General features: G+C 43.7%; 1 protein-coding gene across 2 annotated transcripts in view; it reads right to left on the bottom strand.

The window, feature by feature from the left end:
* Positions 1-17991, bottom strand: part of KCTD15 (potassium channel tetramerization domain containing 15) — a 43640-nt gene extending 25649 nt beyond the window's left edge. The window contains exons 1-2 of one of the 2 annotated variants that reach the window (XM_015639798.3): positions 17841-17991; positions 13355-13530 (exon numbers count right to left, since the gene is read on the bottom strand). In XM_015639798.3, coding sequence (XP_015495284.1) covers positions 13355-13518 — 164 coding nt within the window. In that variant the 5' untranslated portion in view covers positions 13519-13530; positions 17841-17991. Of the gene's footprint in view, positions 1-13354; positions 13531-17718; positions 17795-17840 lie in introns of those variants that run through there. The other variant, XM_015639799.3, reaches the window with a different exon arrangement.
* Positions 17992-18426: the final 435 nt, after the last annotated feature.

Raw genomic sequence — 18426 nt, 5'->3', positions numbered from 1 at the left:
AATGTGTTTAGGGCAGAAGCTGAATATTCTTCTTTCAATGAAATATGCCAAGTAACTATACAGAAGTTGCTACACTGTAGGTAATATCCATCTACCTGGGAATTCCTCTATTTTAAATTGTGGACTTGAAGAAGCATGTAAGCTGGATTTCTGGTGCTATTGATTTTTTCCCAGTATTACATTCAGGCTATTTTTTCTTTTTTTGTGCTTTTTACTTTATTCTAACTGAACTTTTGACTAAATAGTTGGGGAAGATTAAAAACATTGATATAAATTTATATTGTATCCTCTATTATTAACAATGGCAATTGTTCCGGCTGCTCTGATTTGAGGGCTGTGAGGATTCTGGGCCTCTCATGTTTTCACAACACATAATTTACACTAAATATTGGCCATGAAAATCGACTCAGAACAAAAATTCTTTAATTTAAACCAAAATTCAAAACTAGCATCTTAGTTTTGCAAAGTGTTCCCTAGTTTTCCAAAGGTCCCAATCCTGCAAGAACTGCATTGCAGCTCAAACTCTGTGGGAGTTGCGGGCACTCAAGAAAATTAAGTTGTTAATACATGAGAAGATACAAATTTCAAATAAAACATTCCTGCCTGTACAAGTCTTTTCTTGCTATTCCTTTAACCATCCCTTTTCCCCTAATCATGGTGCTACCAGGGCCCTGGTGAGGGCAGAGCTGCAAACACCAGCTCTCCTGCTGTTCACCTTCTCCCTGTAACTTCAGGTGGAGGATAGCTCAGTATTTTACTGAGATTTTCAATCTGACCAAATCTGGACATTACTTCCATTACCAACACCACAGTACAACTGGGCATGCTGGGAGGTTGGAAACATGCAGACACTGGTTAGATTATAATATAAATGGGCTAAATCCTCGCTCGTTGAAGTCAAGAGTGAAACTCCCACTGAGACTCAGTGAAGGCAGGGAAAATTTCAAATGGAACTCATTTCCCTTTCAGAGTGTGAGTCTGGCCCTCCACATCTTTTGCATGTGTGGGTGCTGTGAAACCAGGACGTTTCAGCAGGAGAAAGAGGGATGTCATTGACTCAAGGGCTTCACAACCTTTTATAAGGCACAAATGGTGACAACCAACACACTGACCTTGGCACACACTGCTCACACACACAGCTTAGAACGTCTAACCAGCTGGAGTCACAGACCTTCACCTCTAGTCCCAGACATATGAAACCTGAGCAGTTTTTGCTTGTGATTATCTCCTTTATTTCCAGATTCACAGGAAACACTTCCCAGACACAGGCTGCCCAGGACTGTGTAGCTCTGCATCACCTGGGCTGGGCAGGGACACCCGGTGCCCCTTGGTGCCCACACTGCCCCATGCTGTGAACAGGAACGATCCCAATCTCTGGGTGCTGGGCTCTCTGCTTGCAAGCAGCTGCCCCTTTTGCTTGGACATTTCCTTGGTGTGCTGACCCACTGAACTGCTACAGCTCTCCTGGTGTTGACAATAACTTGGGAAGAACCCAGCTTGTCTTACATTCTTGCTCTGTTTGCTTTTCCTGCAGCCCATCCTTGTGTCCTCCACTGAGTAAAGCTCACGGATTTTGCCCAGTCCCAGAATGTAAAACTGCTGCAGTACAGTACTGCACACCTCCAGCACAGCTCCTGTCAGCACCTGCTCTGGAGCAGACACTGCAGGAAGGTACAGGAGACTGTCACTGGTCCTACTTCTGGACTGGGAAGTTGCATCCAGCTCTCTCTATCCGTATTTTATTATCACGCTTTAAATGATGAACGATTAATGTTTATTCTCTAGTTTATTGTAACTCTTGATTAAGCTGTAACCAATGTATTTGAAGAAACTGAACACATCAAGAACAACTTGTTAAAAAGCTATTTTGAGAGAAAACAATCCCCAAAGCCCATGGAGCCACACCAAGCAGGAAGATTTGTGTAAGTTTTTTGTGGGTGAGCCTGAGTCATTGGCAGATGGACAGAAACAAAGAGGAATTTCCAGCCTGGATTTTCACTTCTGCAGCTGGAGAGCAGGGACAGACAGGAAGCAATGCACCACCACCACGTCTGCTGAGAAGAGCCCATTCCCACAGCCATATTCCCAAAAAAAGGAGCCCCTGTCTAGGGGCTATGGAGAAGGAACCCACACCTGGGAAGGAGACAGCAATACACCTGCTGCACAGAGGACACCTGCCCTACAAAATTAAGCTTATCAAGAATTTTAAAATAATAAGTAAACTGTTAACTGTTGAATTCTGATGAGTTACTGAAAGCTGAACCTGACTTTCTTATGAAAGAAAGTGACTGAGAGATTCATTCTTAAATGGAATACTCTGGTCATGGGTTTGATCTGGTTCTGGTGAAGGCCAAAACATCCTCTGATCTAATTGGAAGCAGAAGCAGGCCCCCTCTTTTAACCCTCATGCCTGCAAACAGAATACAACTGGATGTGAAACCAAGAAGAACTATGTTTGAAACTGGTATTAACTCCAAGCTTTATTATGCTTCCTCTGCAAGACTAAAAAGCAATCACTGAATTTTTTGCCTTGTTCAACAGCAATCTCATGCACTACTGCCCAAAACTCAGCCCTCACTCCCTCCAATACAACCCTGGCACAAGCAAAGGACCCAGTTTCTGCACTGTCCTGGTTCCCATGGGGTTCCACTAGTCAAATCTGCCCATGGAACTGCATGTGAGTTTTGTAGAGTTCAGGCAGCAGTATGCACACCACATTCCCCAAATGCCAAAGCTGCAGCCTTTGGTGTCAATTGCACTGGTACAAATTGCTGGTGTAACACAGTATGACACCAAAGAGGTTAAAGAGAGTCCCTGGTTTTCATTGTCCACTTTCTCAAGAGAGAGATTTGCTGCTGCCAAAGTGCCTCCCAGATCTAAACAGATTACCTGCAGCACTGGCAGCATCTGCACTCCATTAGGAGGGAGGCAAAGGGGAGCACTGGGATTCCTTCAGTGTTTCAGCTTTATGGTGCAAATCTCAGTTTCCAGTGCTTGCCAACCAATCCCTTCCGAGTCTGACCAAGAGGAACAGTGCAAATGCTGAATAATAACTTCCCAGCATCCATGCAGAACTCTTCCCAGGTTTTACTTTATGTGACTCTCAGCAGATGAAAAAGCAGCAATTTTAGCCTTTGAACACATACTGTAGTGCAGTGGAGCCAACTGAACACAGTACAGGTGAACACCAAATTCCTCTGCTGTGTCTGTGTGTCCTGGTGCCCAGCTCTGACTGACAGGCCAGTGCCAGTGCCTGCATCAGGGAGGAACACAATCAAGCACACTTGTGAGGTTAAGAGCTGTCCTGCCTGGCAGTTTCAAGTGAGAGCAAGTCAGGTAAAAACAAACCCCTGTAAAGTTTTTACAGATGTCATTTCATTTTTAAGCATCAAAAGAACAAAGTACATGCTAATCACAGCAGCTGAGATGAAGGAGTAAGCAGTTTGGTGGACAGAGCATGGACAAGTGAGTTTATAACTCTGGAGTTTCATTCCAGCTCTGCAGCTTCTCCCAGCTTGGGGTCATGAAAGCCACCAACCTGGTGTAATTCTGTATCAGTGGAGTTACAGCAGTGTGACAGTAGTTACACAGTGACAAAAGTTACAGAGTGACTGACAATAGCTGTCCCTGCCATCAGATTATGCATTTAATGTCAGGACAGCACAAGGGAACAAGCTGAGGCCTAGCTATGCTCATCAATTTATTACATTTCACATAACAAAAACTTGGCAAATTTCATGGGGGTAACAGCAGCACAGGGCACAGCCTCCATCAGCTCCCACCTGGCATCCTCCACACCAGCTTGTTACTCTGTGCTCCAGAGATCCAGCTTCCCTTCTGCTTTCACACATGAATCCTGTGTTTGCATGCTGGCATATTTCTTCTATTTAAATATGCACTTTGTTCTTAAAGATTTCATTAACCCATGAATAGATTAATTCTGATTTCAGTTATACAGACACAAATTGAAAGGAACTCCTTCAAAACCAGCAGAGTCATGTCTTTGGGAAGGCCAGGAAAGGTCTGTGTGTGCACCCTGTACAGGCAGGACACTTTGTGTTCATTTGAATGTTGGTTTTATACCCTCACAATTGAGACTGAGCACTGTGGACACCCAGCAGAAACATCTGGCTGCAGGTTGTGCTATGCAGCACACCAGCTCGATCCCCGGTGTAACTCCACAGAGGACAACAGGGTTACACTAAAGATTATTTTGGCCAGGTCTATTACTGGGCTCATTTTCTAAAACAACAGGGCTTGTTTTTTTTGCATTTAAGCTTACAGAAAAACTCTCATTGACTTCACTGGAAGAGAGATGTGGCACTACATACCAACATCCAAACCACCTCCATTTAGTTCAGTGGAAGAAGGAGAGGAAATAATAAAGTCCAATGTATTTTTAAATCTTTAGATTTCACAAATGATCACAAGCATGTAGGTCACAATCTGCACACAGAACGACACCTACGACAACCACCAGTGGGATCATTAAAATAATTAAGTTAGGCCTAGAGACAAATTCATTTCATAACATGTTCCTTACAAAACAGATACCCCCTTGCTTCATAATCTAGGGAGTCTGTTTTATAAACTTCCTAAGTAGTTCATGAAATATCCCCCTAAGCAGAATAGGTCTACTTGCCATTGCAGGGTCTTTATAAATCAAAAGTTTATGAATCAAAAGACAAACACAGTGATGTGTGTTCAAAGAGCAGCTGTGACGGGGTAACCCTCGTAAGCTCCAGCAGTGCTGTGGTGAGCTGTGACCTCAGGACACCATTTCCAGTCCAAAGCTACTGAACCTGCATCTTTACACAACTCCTCTGCATGCCATGAGGGAGCTGGATGCACAGCACATGAAGCAGCAATCAATAAAGGAGATCCCCCTTTGTTTTAAGTGTAAAGATGCTGAATTTCATAGTACAGTATCTTTGCAGTACTTTACGCCACACTATGAGCAGGAAAGAGCCTCCACTTGCAGCACCCAAAAGAAAGAGGCAGAGTTACTTCCACAGCATCCTGTGGGAGTGGCTTCTCAAAATATGCTGCTAATGCTTTTCTTCTTACTATCCTGAACCTGACTGCTGAAAAATACTTAAATTATGCTGCTGGCACCAAAGTGCCCTGTCAGGTAAGTGGTAAGCAAAACTAGCAACAAAAGAAGTGAGAAACTGAACTTGACCAACAAGAAACTGAGATAAATACAGAGTGCTAAATGAAAAAAAACCAACAAAAACAACAAAAACTAGTTGAAATTTTGGTCTCCTTGTCTGCCAGCTTCTCTTTGTGTGTTTTAGTAAACCAGACTAGTTTTCAACCTGTTATAAGCAGGAAGGGTGGGAATTACTAATGTGGTAAGTGTAACTTAGCTATATCATGTTATCATTGCAGAACATGAAAGGGAAGAGCAGGAAACAAGGCAAGGTCAGCTGGGGTTTGCACCCAAGGTACTGAACCATTGACATTCACACACTGTTCAACCTTCATCTTTTAGATTGTCCTCAGAGGCCACCAGAGCCATCCCTCCTGCCCAGAGCCTGGCTGCACCAGCTGCATGGACAGCCCTGCTCTTCCTTTTGACTACCTGAGGCAGGCAAGCTGCTATCTGGGTAGGACTGGGCAATTCCCTCAGATTCAGGGGGTTTGAACAACCTGTGCCAGGCACAGCACCACAACCATGTTATTTCTCTAAGTCATCCCAGTGTTGATTTGCTATCCGCTCCTCCACATAAGGAGCTCAGTCTGCCCCTTCCTAGTCACAGCAGTGCCTACTTATGCCTAGAACTCCACACAACCCAGGCTGCCAATGTAGAGAGAAAAAAAAAAATTTCTGAAAAAATATTCATCAGAGACCAGCAAGGCAGTATTTTCCTGAACATTTCAACTTTTCCAAGTAAACACACAAATAATTTGCTCATCGACAGGACCCAATCTCAGCACCCAATTACAGCAGTAAGATTTGCACTCCCAAAGGCTAAACTCTGCTTTCCTCTCCAGAGCCTGTGGGCAGTTGCCAGTCTGTGGCTGTGCTGGGCAAGGCAGTGGTTATCAAGTCCAGGAGGGAGTAAACACCTTTATCACAGCAGACAGCTCAGCTCTGCTGTGGCTCCCTCCATGCCAGTTAGTAGGAGATCCTGGAGAGGTAGACACAAACAGGTCTGAAGAATCAGTTTTCATATAAATTCCGTCCTTCCCATCTCTCTAAATCAATGGGATGCAGTGTTACAGTTACAGGGATTATTCTCCTTTGCCACCAAAGCTGTTGCTCCAGCTGTGCAACAACAGAGGGAACACATAGAAATCTGCTGTCACGGTGTGCTGCACTCTCATCTGACAGACACTGCACCCAGAACTTTGTCCAGCTGGTGACAGATAGAGACAGGGTATTTAACATCATCATTCCCAGCTGTAAATACATCCCTATTACAGATTATTTTTATTTTCCATAGAGACCAAGCCACGTACCCCTCCTCTGGCACTGGTGCAGCTCGAGATGTAGCAGCTGTGGTCAGTTCTCCCCCTGCTCAGGAGCTGTGCTGGATGTACCCAGGAGCTGGGCTGGATGTGCCCAGGAGATGTGTCCAGGAGCTGGGCTGGATGTGGATGTGTCCAGGAGCTGTGCTGGATGTGTCCAAGCAGCAACACACAGTGCTGTAGGACACAAGGCCTGTAGGAGCAAACACTTCACACCTTCCCCAGAGCTTATCAAAATGCTCCAAGGACTTGTGTGACCTTGGCCATGTAGCACCTGTAATGAACTGGCTCTGCAGATGGGGACAGACAGGTTCAGCTTGCACCACCTGATAAAGCAGACTGGCAAAGGGAGACCCTCTGCTTGCTCCAACTCCTGCTTTACTAAGTACAACATCCACAGACAGACTGGGGTGGAAGGATGTGAAGGGAGAAAGGCCCTCCTTTGGGTTTTTATCTTAGGGGTTCTGCTGGTCAAAGTTCCCTTAGAAACCAGAGAGATATCTGCTCAATGACCAGATAAGAAAAACTCAAAAGCTTTATTTCTGAATCTCAAATGCATGATATGAATTCAAAAACTATGTAATCTCTATAAGAACTCATATTTTAATTCAGAAAAAGCACTGCATATAACTATAACCAAAACCTCTGGGTTTTGGTTCCTTGCTCTCATCTGCAGCACACACCCTGGGGAGCCCTGGCAGGCTCACCCCTCACTCCAGAGCTGTGGCAGTGCTCCTGCACCGTGCCCACAATCTGCCTCTCAGAGCCTTCTTAATGTGCAGGGAAAACACCTGCTCCTGCCTCTTCAGGTGCTTTGCTTAAAAGTCTGTGTATGGGTTAAGTTCACAACAGCTATTAAAATTAATGAGCTTTGTGCTGCAGCTCACATGCAGGCACGTTTTGTAGCACTTTGCTGGAGCGTGGGGTGCTGGATGTGCCTCTGGGGAACACACGGTGCCCAGGCTGGGCCTGCCAGGGCCAGGTCTCACCCCAGACAGGGCTGACCTGGCTCCAACAGCGGTGCCTCAGAGCTGAAACGGGCCCCACGTCCCTCCCTGTGCCTGGAAGAGCAGGGGATGAGGGAGGGAGTGAAGAGGGACCCTGCAGAGCTGCTGGGAGGGTGAGCAGCAAGGAGTGGCAGCGGCGTGGGGAGACCCCTGAGTGAGGATGAGTGTGACTGCAGCAGGGCAGGGCTGCAGCAGCACAGGGCTGCAGTGGTGCAGGACTGCAGCAGCACAGGGCTGCAGCAGCACAGGGCTGACAGGAGGCTCTGCTGTCCCAGGAGAACCAACACGGCTCCAGATGGGGATCCTTCCCCCAGCTGTGCTGTGCTTTCACAGCCACCAGCACTCACTGCTTAGGAACACATCTGGCCTTCACCCCACTTAACCTGTCTTGAGCAGAGGCCTTGTTTAATCACTGATTTACACCCTAACTGTCAGCATGGGGTAAGTGACAAAATTTACTAATTGGACATTGTCTTCAGGCAATAACCTCAATAATACACAGATTTGATGGAAAATTAGCAAATAAATTATTATAAGACTGACACTGAACACATGAGCAAGATATACGAGATGTTCTCAGCCCTGCTAATCTGGAGAATTATGTATCCTAACTATATCCAAATTAAGAATTTCCCTGCTCCCGCCCAAGAAGTGCAGAGTGGGGCCCAGTATGGAGCCCTTCTTGTAAAGGAAGATGTGGAAAATCTGTCTTGTAGATCTCAGTAGGTGTGTCTGAGCTTTAAAACCACTGTATCCAGCTGTACAGGGTCAGTAATCATGTTTCATCAGGGAAAACAGAGAGGTCCTCAAACTTGGAGCAGAGAATTTCCCTGAACCCAGACCATGCTGCAGAGGAGGGGGGAGAAGCGGGTCTCAGGTGCCAGTGCTGAGCTTCAACAACCAGAGAGATGGAGGTGCTGGAGGAAAAGGTAGGTGAATTAAAACCCAAAGATACCTAAAGAGCAGCTGAAATCAGGAGAGCTTGTCTAAGGGTGGGTCAGATGAATGACAATGTGTTTTGACAAGAAACATTCAGAGCAGAAGACACATGCTTTAGATGACTCCTTTGTAAATCACCGAAGAAGCCCGTGAGTTCAGAGGAAAGTGAGGCAGGGATATGCCTGGAAAACTACTGTCTTGTGGAGAGGTCATCAGTGTCTGAAACAAATAACAAAACCTGTGCTGCTTTTCCTTGGAGGGCACAGGATCCAGAGATGAGCTGGGAGAGCCCAGTGCCCAAGAGCTGAGATCAGGAAGGGCAATGTGCTGCCCTGGGGCCAGGGAGCTCCATGTCCAAGGGGAAAGGCTGGGAGCAGAGCTCCCAAACCCCGAGGCAAACCCCCAGGGAGGCTCCCTGGGCTCTGTGCACCCACCCTGCTCCCACCCAGAACAGGAGATCATTCCTGCTCCCACCCAGAACAGGAGATCATTCCTGCTCCCCTGTCATGAGTAATGCCACAGAAAGCATTACTTTAATAGCAAAAGGAAGGATCTTTAACAGAGGGTTAGACACAGATACAAACTGCCCGAGAATGGAAGGGAAATATATTTACCTCTTATAGCAGAACAACTCAGAGAGAGCTCACAGCAATTCTCTGAGATGAAAACACTACTCAGGACTGTGAAAAGGACAGGCTTCTGATGAAAAATCTTGTTCTTCTTTCTAACAAAAATTCAAAGTGGTATCAAAATTTCCAGCGAAATCAAGAAGCTGGGGCTTGCTGTGCTCTACAGGGATTTGGAGGTTCTTTTCTGCTTGAAGTCAATGAGATGTCTGCCAGAGTTCAGTGGGAATAAGACTGGGGGATCTGGCAATGCCTTTGGGTATTCCTGACTGCATGTAAGAAGCTTGGACTTTCGGTGCAGGTTTGTTTTCTAAATGTAAAAATAGTATCACTCCATTGGATAAATACAATTTGCAACTCACTTTGTAGATGTGCTAGAGGTTTTTCAGCCTTTACAATCTGTCATATAAATCCACATTCAAGTGTCAACGTGTGAAGGGGCTGCTTTAGAGGTCCTCTGGGTGAAAACAGGAATGAAATTTCCAGAGCAATGCTACAAAGATGAATAATCTCTCTACTTAGCCAGTTATTATAGAATTAAGATGCTGATGATAAGAAGCACTAGAATTGAACAGTTTTTTGGTTTGTTTTTGTTTTTTTTTTACCTGTAATTCAGAACAACAAGAATTGGGAGTTTAAGTAGGAGAATTTGCTGAAAACAAGCTACTGAAATTGAGCCTCAGATCCAGGTAAGACAACATTGACCTCCTTGTACCTTCAAAGCTTGTCAACTTCAACAACGATTCTGGGTATTTTCCACATGGAAAGTGGCCACAAGTAGGTACAGGATGTGGTAATAATATTATTTGTGAGGTAACTTCTGAGATCATCATCATTATGCTGTTGTCGATCACAATTTCTTTCCATGTTTCTCATTTCCCTTTCACCCTCTGAAAGGCCAGCTTTCTTTTTCTTGTTTAATTTGAAAAAGCCAGCTGGAAAGGTGTGCAAGAGTAGTGGGTGAGTGTGAGTGGTTCAGAAACCACCTCTGATAGTGGCTGTTTAACCCTCTTCTCCTTTGTCACACCAGTTGTTCCCTGCTCAAGATTTCTCCCCTGAAGAGAATTTATGCAGACCATAAAAATTTACGAGAAAGAGGACATCTACCCCCTTTAATGCCTAATCTGGCACCCTTTACTTATGCAAATTTAATCAATGGACAAATGCTCTGATCACAGCAGCTGCACTAATACAAACAACATCAAAGACTTTGTCGAAGTTGCTCTGAAACAACTCTGGGATCTCTGAAATGCAAGATTTGGCCTCTGGCTTCACATTAGCAGCCATTCACTAACTTGAGTTAGATTTCCCGAATATGGTCCTTTTCCTCCCAAATCAGAGCCAAGCACACACATAAGTTGGCACAACCAGGCAGAGCAGAGTGGGCAGAGCAGAGCTCACAGTAAGAAATGCATCCTGCTGCCTGCTGTCAGGTGTGATTTGTGTCACACCAGAGGGGTGACTGCAGAGCAGGTACAGGCAGGAACTGGTCATACCTACACCTGCTCCTGCTGGGCCTGACCTGGCCAGCTGCTGGGAGCTCCTCCCTCTCACTCAACTCAACATGAACCGAGTTTGCTCAGGACTGAATAGGATTGGACCTCCTCAAAATATTGAGAAAGTTTAAACACGACTTGGTGATTCATTTTTTCCTGTTTTCCATCAGTGTGTGATGTTTCTGTGTATGCACACCCAGGCTGCATTTATACACATGCTCACAATCCATGAGTCCTTAAAAATCCAAGTACAGTATATGCTAAAAGGCCTACAAGCTAAAAGCTCTTTGGGATCTGGGAGCACAGAGGAAGCAATAGAAATTGTAAAACAAATAAAAAGGAAGTTTATTCCCACAGTTTTCAATTTCAGTGAGCACAAACTATTTCATGTGACTGCAGCTAAGATTTAGCAAAGCATTTCAGCATATGCTTATATCTTTTACTGAAATATAATCCACGAATTTTTGTGATTTCTTGGATTTGAAGCTTTTAAAATTACGCTCAAACCAAGAGTTTAACACGTCGAAAATAATCCAGAAAGCTCTGCATGTGGATCAGTGTGCCTCTCTCTGTTACCTCTGAGCAGAGGCCAGCAGTGCCCTGACACTATTTCCAGATATTTTGCTCAGATTTCCAGATATTTTGCTCAGAAGAGCAGTCTCCCTCCTCCTGCCCCATGAGAGACCTGGGATCCTGTCCCAGCCACACCATGCATAGTCAGTCTGTGCCACATGGAAGATACACAACAGGGCAGCATCAGGAGCTGCAACCATCCCCATGGGAATCACTGCAAATACTTTGCCTCAACCAGGAATGAGAGCAGGCCAGACTCAATGAGAGACTTACAATGAAGTCTACTACACAGCACTGCAGAAAAAACAATAATACTAAAAAAAAAAAAAAAATAATTAAGATACTGCCTTCACCCAGTTTCATAATGTATCGAGCAGAATGTCCTACTTGGGATGCTGGTGAATGGTTGTCCTTTGCTATATAAATAATGTCATCTACAGGTTTCATCCTGGAAGCTCTCACTTCAGTGAGAAATGAAGTTTGAGCAGCTGATAAAGCATTCAAGCCTTATGAGATAACACAGCAATATAAGCAAAAGACAGTACACAGCAAAACATCAGGCAGCATGTAAGCTCTGGTCAGTTCTGTACTTCCAAAACCTGAAGAAACACACTTTTGTTATTTATCAAGCAGAAAAAAAAATTATTTTAGTTCAGTACTGTATTCTCTTGAAATAAAATCTGTGAATTTATGTATATTCTCCCAAAGCTTCAATAACTGAAGCTTTTATTAAGTTTGATGTGGGGCATATTTTAAAAATAGCAGCGATATTTTAAAATGTGGAAACGGATGTGTCACTCTATTACAACTGCTGAATCTTCACTCTATTTTTTAATATTGTGAAGCATTTGTATGTTTCTCCATTATAAATCTCTCTTCACTAAACAGATTTCTTCTCTATGATTAAAGCAGTACCACAAAGACATTACTAAACAGACACTGCCCAAAAAAATCATATTGTTTTGGTCTGATCATAAAATATACGTACTTTAATAATTGGGCTTTTTTCCATAGAGAATTTCAGCATCTCTCTTTCCTTGGAATGAAATCACAGCCATATGCTTTATGATATTAGAGGCATTTCAAGGTGTCTCCATAAATGTCATTTATTGCTTGGGAACCTGCCAAATCTGCAAAACCCCTTAGTTCTTTCAAAAGAAAAATCTCCAGATGAAACTAGCTCTTTACACTGGTTGTCATACCCAAAAAGAAGAAAAAAAAAAAAAAAAATATCTCTTTCTTATGGAATACTGGCCATGCAGGTAGCAAAACCTCTGGCAAGAAAACCTGAGCTTTGGTCTGCTCTGGAGCCAACAGCACACTGGGCACCCTGGCCTGGCACAGCCACACCTGCCCTGCACTCACACCCACAGCCCCTGCAGCTCAGCCCCTGCACCGTGAGCAGCCTCAGTGACAAAAACTGAATTGGTTTAGTGACCAGAACTGTAAATCAGAATCAGGCACCTCTCAACATCCTGCTCCCATGAATGTGCTTTAACCCCTCGCAGGGCAGTGCCTTCCACGCTGCCCAGGATCCCCCATCCTTCATGGTGCCCAGTACCCTGCAGGGCTGGCAGCCAGGCAAACAATAAAGAGACTCCATGTCATACACAAATACAATCTTCATGCCACATCTATTCCTAATTTGGCATATCTGGAGTCTATCCTGAGATAATACTGGCCAGACCTCCATAAATCTTGCCAGACATGTCACCAACCTGTCCAGCACAAGGCACTACATTAAAACACACAGGAATTTAATCCAGGCTGTAGCTGCAGCAGCCAGAGTGGGTCAGCCAGGAACTGACTGCTGAGGCACACAGCTACCACTGAGGTCAGAATTCTGGCTGGCCAACAGAACCATCCATTAGTCACACAGTAGTAGAACCATTCTTTCTCCTTGAGGAAGAAAAAAACAAATTTTCCCCCTAAACCTGAAAGAAACAAGTTTCCTGGTACAGTTGGAAATAATCTAGGGCAGCACACCAACAGGTGCTTCAAACGTATCAGCAGAGCGCAGAAGATGTTGAGAAAGAAAATGAATAGACTCTCTAAATAATATATAAATTGTACAGGCCTTTTTTCTGCAGAACCCCAGTGAAGTTACTGTATAAATCAGAAACTGAATTATTCATAAGTGGTGAATATATAATAAATCGTGCTTTGCACTGAAATATTCCTCACAGGTACGTGCAGGGAACAGAAGCAGGCAGCGAGCCTGGCAATGCCAAGGTCTTACCTGGAGTCTGGGTACTTTGTGAGGGTAGCAAGGCTGCTGGTGTACATGTGTCCTCCTACATCGATGTGCACGGGAGCGTTGGACTTGGTGAGTTGAGCTGGGAGAGGAATTCCTTGAGCAGCCAGAGGAGAAACCGGGGACCGTGTTAGAGACAGACGGGACATGCTTCTTCCCTCCTGCAACGGGGAGGCAAAAAGAACAGTTTCTCTTAAATGTAGCAGTGTGTTACCTTTCTTTCCAGTGTGATCACAGATCTAATCAGATCATTTTTGCATCTGCCTGATCACATATTCAGCTAACAAATTATTGCCACCACTGTAATTAAGTGTATTTGCATCATTTTCTTCTGAGTACCAGAGGGGAAGAGAAAGATGCTTATTAGCAATAAGAAATCAAGAAAAAAAAAAATTTTCAAGGTGTCAGCCTCAAGGGGCATAAAACAAACTGCAAAATTCTAATTAAAGGTCGTGGGCTTATGTGTTAGATGTGAAATATCCCCTGACAAACGAATAACCAATTTGTGAATTGGGATTCAGGGGGTTTTTGCAAGTTTGTCTCAGTAACAAGACACCTCTAAATTAGTGACTTCCTCAGTACCTAAGGCATTTAGTTTATACATGTAGTAAATTTCACATCAAACTAAGATCAATTTTCTGGTTTATTTTCAATAATTGTGAAATAAATGGATAATTTTCAGTTAAGCCTTAATATTAGAACTAAGCAACTAATAAGCTTTCAAACTGAAAGCAATTAATACCTGGAAGCAGTAAAAACAGAAAGATAAATAAACTGACCCATGCCTTTGGAACAAGAAAGTACTGAATAATCTAGCACATGAAATTATAAATTCCACAATCCACCTAATGTTTCCTGCCCTAAAAATATTGGAAAATTAGTGAAATTACTGAGCTGAATCCAAAAATTTTCAACAAAATGAAAGCTAAAAATATTGAAATGTCTTAAAAATGAACAGGACAACCAAGCAAAAGAAAATTCCTCAATTCTCTTCTTCAGAAAAGCACAGTTCATTCTGCACGAAATATGTGTCTCAAAGCTGATTTCAGTTCAATCGGTGCAGACGGCACACAGGTCAAAAGGAAAAAACCCTTTTAGAAAAGTTTAAGAAAATGTACATCCATTCTTCCCCTTATGGGGAAAGTAACATATGCAAAACATTATAGTTGAAGACATTTCTGAATATAATCTAATTTTCCTGGTATTTTGTAATTCAAGCATGCTACCAAGCACCCAGGCTCTCCCTTGCATCTGACAAGCACTTTACATGCAGCATTGCAAAGTGAATTTCTATTTCTCCCACATTACTTTGACAACATTTCTTAGAAATCTAAAGCTGGTCTCGCCTTAATCTCAGCAGTATTTTGCACAAGATGCCTGATTACGCCACTTGATGAACATAAATTAGCAACATTCTTTGCAAAATAATTTCCAAGCTATAGAAAAAGGGATTGAAAAATCTTAACACATCTGAACAGCTTCACAAAGTCATCACAACATCTCCATTTACTGTATTGCATCTTGGTTAGCTCCTAAGAATTTCTTGCATCTAGAGCACAGAAATACATCACCCCATTATGAATCCACATCCTTGTCTCCTCAGAGGCTGGATGGACATCTGCACTGAACACGAAGCAAATGCCAACTCTGTCCTAGGACTTCTGTGTCAGCCGATGCGAAATTGGGCATTAACATTTTCACTACAGCACCACCTTCAAGGAAAGTGACTGAATCCTCTCATGACTGAAGATGTTGCTTTCTTGTTTCCCACAAGAGCTTCTTGTGGCCAACCTTCAGTAAATATGTCATATAGCATAAATAAAACAACTAACTTTTAAAAACAACTTGGTATGTAGGTACCTAGAGTATTTTAGCAAGGTGTTTACTAACCTGTCTGCCAACACAGACAAAGGTTGCTGGATTTTTCTTACCAAAGAGCACTGTAAACTCATGTTCAGTCTCTACTCCTTCACTTAAATGAAAGGGTCAGAAGATCCAGGCTGAATGTCAACCCTGTCTTTGTTCAGACCCCAACCATTATCAGTAATGATAAAGGTACAGACCTTGCACAGTATAGGGCTGCCTTAGAAATAAATCTCACGCAGTTTCACAAAACAAGAGTCTAATTAGGGCTCATCTGCACCCCTTGTTACAATTTCCAAATGAAATCAAAGGACTTCCTGTCCTCTGTACATGCGTCTTACATTTAACCATTTGTCTCGAAATGCAGAAATCAATTTTAAAATATGCACAGATAGCTAAAGATCAAGTGATATGAATCTATTTGTGCATATTTAAACACTGCTGCTATCTTAGGATTTTGTTTAATGTTAGTATACCAGTAAATTCCTTGATCTGTAAAGACTGAGATTCTCAGTGAGGCCATACTCACACAGTAGATATTTAATTTATACTATTCACTGGAGGGACCTTTTGAACAATCCTCTGCTTTTGGCATTTCTCAGCTAGAGCATGTGTTGAAAAAACACTTAATTATAGAAAATCACTGGAAAGCTAAAATAGTTCTCAAACTTTTATGGCTTTTCACACTTATTGAAGGTGCCACTGGCTTTTGAGGGGAGAGGAGGAGAAGGGGAATTAAAACACTGGCTGGAGAGGATTCATATTAAAAAATGAATCCTAGATTTTTATTAAAATTGTGGAATTCAATCATTTTTGTATGAGCAAACTATCAAGAGGCACAACTGCTAAGCACTCCATAAAGGGCACTACTGCTCAAAAAAAAATACCCCCTGCTTCTTAAGGTACCGTAACCCTCTTTCTAATGACGCCTTCCTCCTCTTAATGTAACACATAGCAAAAATTCATCACACTGAGTAATGCACTTATTATATGCACAAAGCAAAATCCTAAATGTATTTATCCAGTGAAAGTCTTTATGCACATATTTTCTAATATGGATGAGAAAATTAAAACCTTAAGGGTAAATATCGCAGAAACACTAAAAAACTTCATTTATTAAACCATGTAAAATAATCCTTGCTCTTTAGTTGCATACAACAGGATACAGCATCCCAACTAGTGGCACAGGCAATAACCCTGCTCTAATAAGTAACACAGGAACCTGCTGAAGGCAAAATCAATAGAGCCTGATTCCCAAATTATGTGAATATTTAGTTTTTCAAACATTACACACCAAGATCTTTCAGAGCCAGCTTATCTTTTTCTGCCTTCCTAAGCTAACTGCTTGTAAAAACTATTTGCCCATGCAAAGTGAAATAATCACAATGCCATGCTCATTTACACACAAAATGATTTTGTGTCCCATTGTGCTCACAGTTGTTCAGCTCTCTAGGGGTGATTAAACTAGCTATGCTGCTACAGCTTGAGATGATTTCACTGAATCGTTTCTCCATGAAGTTGCTTCTTTGCTAAGCTGTTATTTTAACCATAAAAGGTAAACAGAAGGCAGTTGTAAGAGCTCCATTCAGCTCCGTGCCCAGGGCTATAACCCTAGGGCAGAGAATGCTGAAAGACTGCAGAATTTTCCAGGGTGTTGCCTTTCTTGCTCTAAAGCCTTCAGGAATACTGTTCATTTAATACACACTCTAGATGATACATTTCAGATCCTACTAAAAGAAAGACTTCAAAAGTGTAAGAAGTTTTGGGCGGATGAAGCTTTCCCACCTCTGCACATAGCTTGGGGCCATGGTAACCAATACTGCTGTTGATGTTGGGAAAATACAGGAGAAATAAACTGCACGGAGTAGAGCAGACAGGGACAAGGGAGGTGAAAGGTTGCAGGAAAGAAACAGGCAGCAGTCTGGAAGGGGGAACGAAAAAAAAAAAAAAAAGGAAAATAATAAAAAAGGAGGCGGCTCTGAAGGAGGGACAAAGTTAAATCAAGGAGCAGGCACTTAAAAGACTACAGATGGGAAGCAAGACTAATTAAGGATGTAAAAGCGCTTTGTTTCTAAAGTTTATTGTTGCCAGGATAAAAATTAATTGAAACTAATGCTGTTATTCACTCGTGCAGTTTAATTCCTTCATGCACATTTAAGACGTGAAATGAGAACGGCAGGTTTAGGGACCTGCCATGGAGCTGCTCTCCCGGGGAGCCGGGCTGGGGGCGGCTCGGGCCGCAGGAGCCGGGCCCGGCTGCAGCCCCCGGGCTGCTGGAGCCTCGGGGAAGCTGCTCTTCCTCCCCAGGGACCTTCATTTCTGTACCGGCAAACCCACTGGGGATAAACCCACCCACTGCAGCCCCCCGCCCGCCCCATCCTCGGCAGTGCGGGCCGCAAGTTCCCGCGGCGCTGCCGTGGCTCCAGGGCAGTGTCTGTGCCCGGGCTGCGCTGCCCGAGGGGCACAGCCCCAGACTGGGCAATTACCTTTGTCTGCCTACACAGGGCCGGCCAGAGCCCGGCTCTGCCTCCGGAGCCGCTCCCAGACAACTTGCCCACGCCGTGCTCCCTGCCCAAAGACAAAGCGGGCCGGGGGGGGGCCTACAAACCTTGGCCTCGGTGGCTCCGAAATGAAAAGTCCATAAACATTTGCACACACCTCCACGCTGCTTTACTGAACGCTGCACCGAGAGACAAGAAGAGATCGTGCCCAAAACTTTTTTTTGGGGGGTGGGGGGGGCAAATGGGGAACTCCCTCTGGAGCTCTGGTTGCCCCCCCACACAAAAAAAAAGAAAAAAAAGAGGGAAAAAAAAAAAAGGGAAGGCTTTCTCCTTCCTCCCCCTCTTCCCCCCCCCCGCAACCCGCCTCTCTCTGGCAGTCTCCAGTCTATTTAGTTCAAGTTTCACGTCACCCAAATGCTTTTCCCTACTGATGGTCAGGGAAATCACCAGCGAGCAACGCACCCGGTCACTCAACTTCTGCCTTTTTCTTTTGAACACACTGTATGCCCAAAGGTAAAATTCAACCAAAAAAAAAAAAAAAAAAAAAAAAGCAACATGGCGTGCTTTATTTATTCCAACATATCCAGAAAGGAAATGACTTAGATGAATGCAAGAAAAAAAGTCAAGCCCGAATCCCCGATCCTGCACATTTTCCGCGCAGCCAATGGTGGTGAGCATTAGCCAGGCTAATGT

Source organism: Parus major, chromosome 11 (assembly GCF_001522545.3).
Source record: "Parus major isolate Abel chromosome 11, Parus_major1.1, whole genome shotgun sequence".
Taxonomy (NCBI): domain Eukaryota; kingdom Metazoa; phylum Chordata; class Aves; order Passeriformes; family Paridae; genus Parus; species Parus major.
The sequence above is the reverse complement of the archived record's forward strand: the minus strand, read 5'-3'. Positions and strand labels throughout refer to the sequence as shown.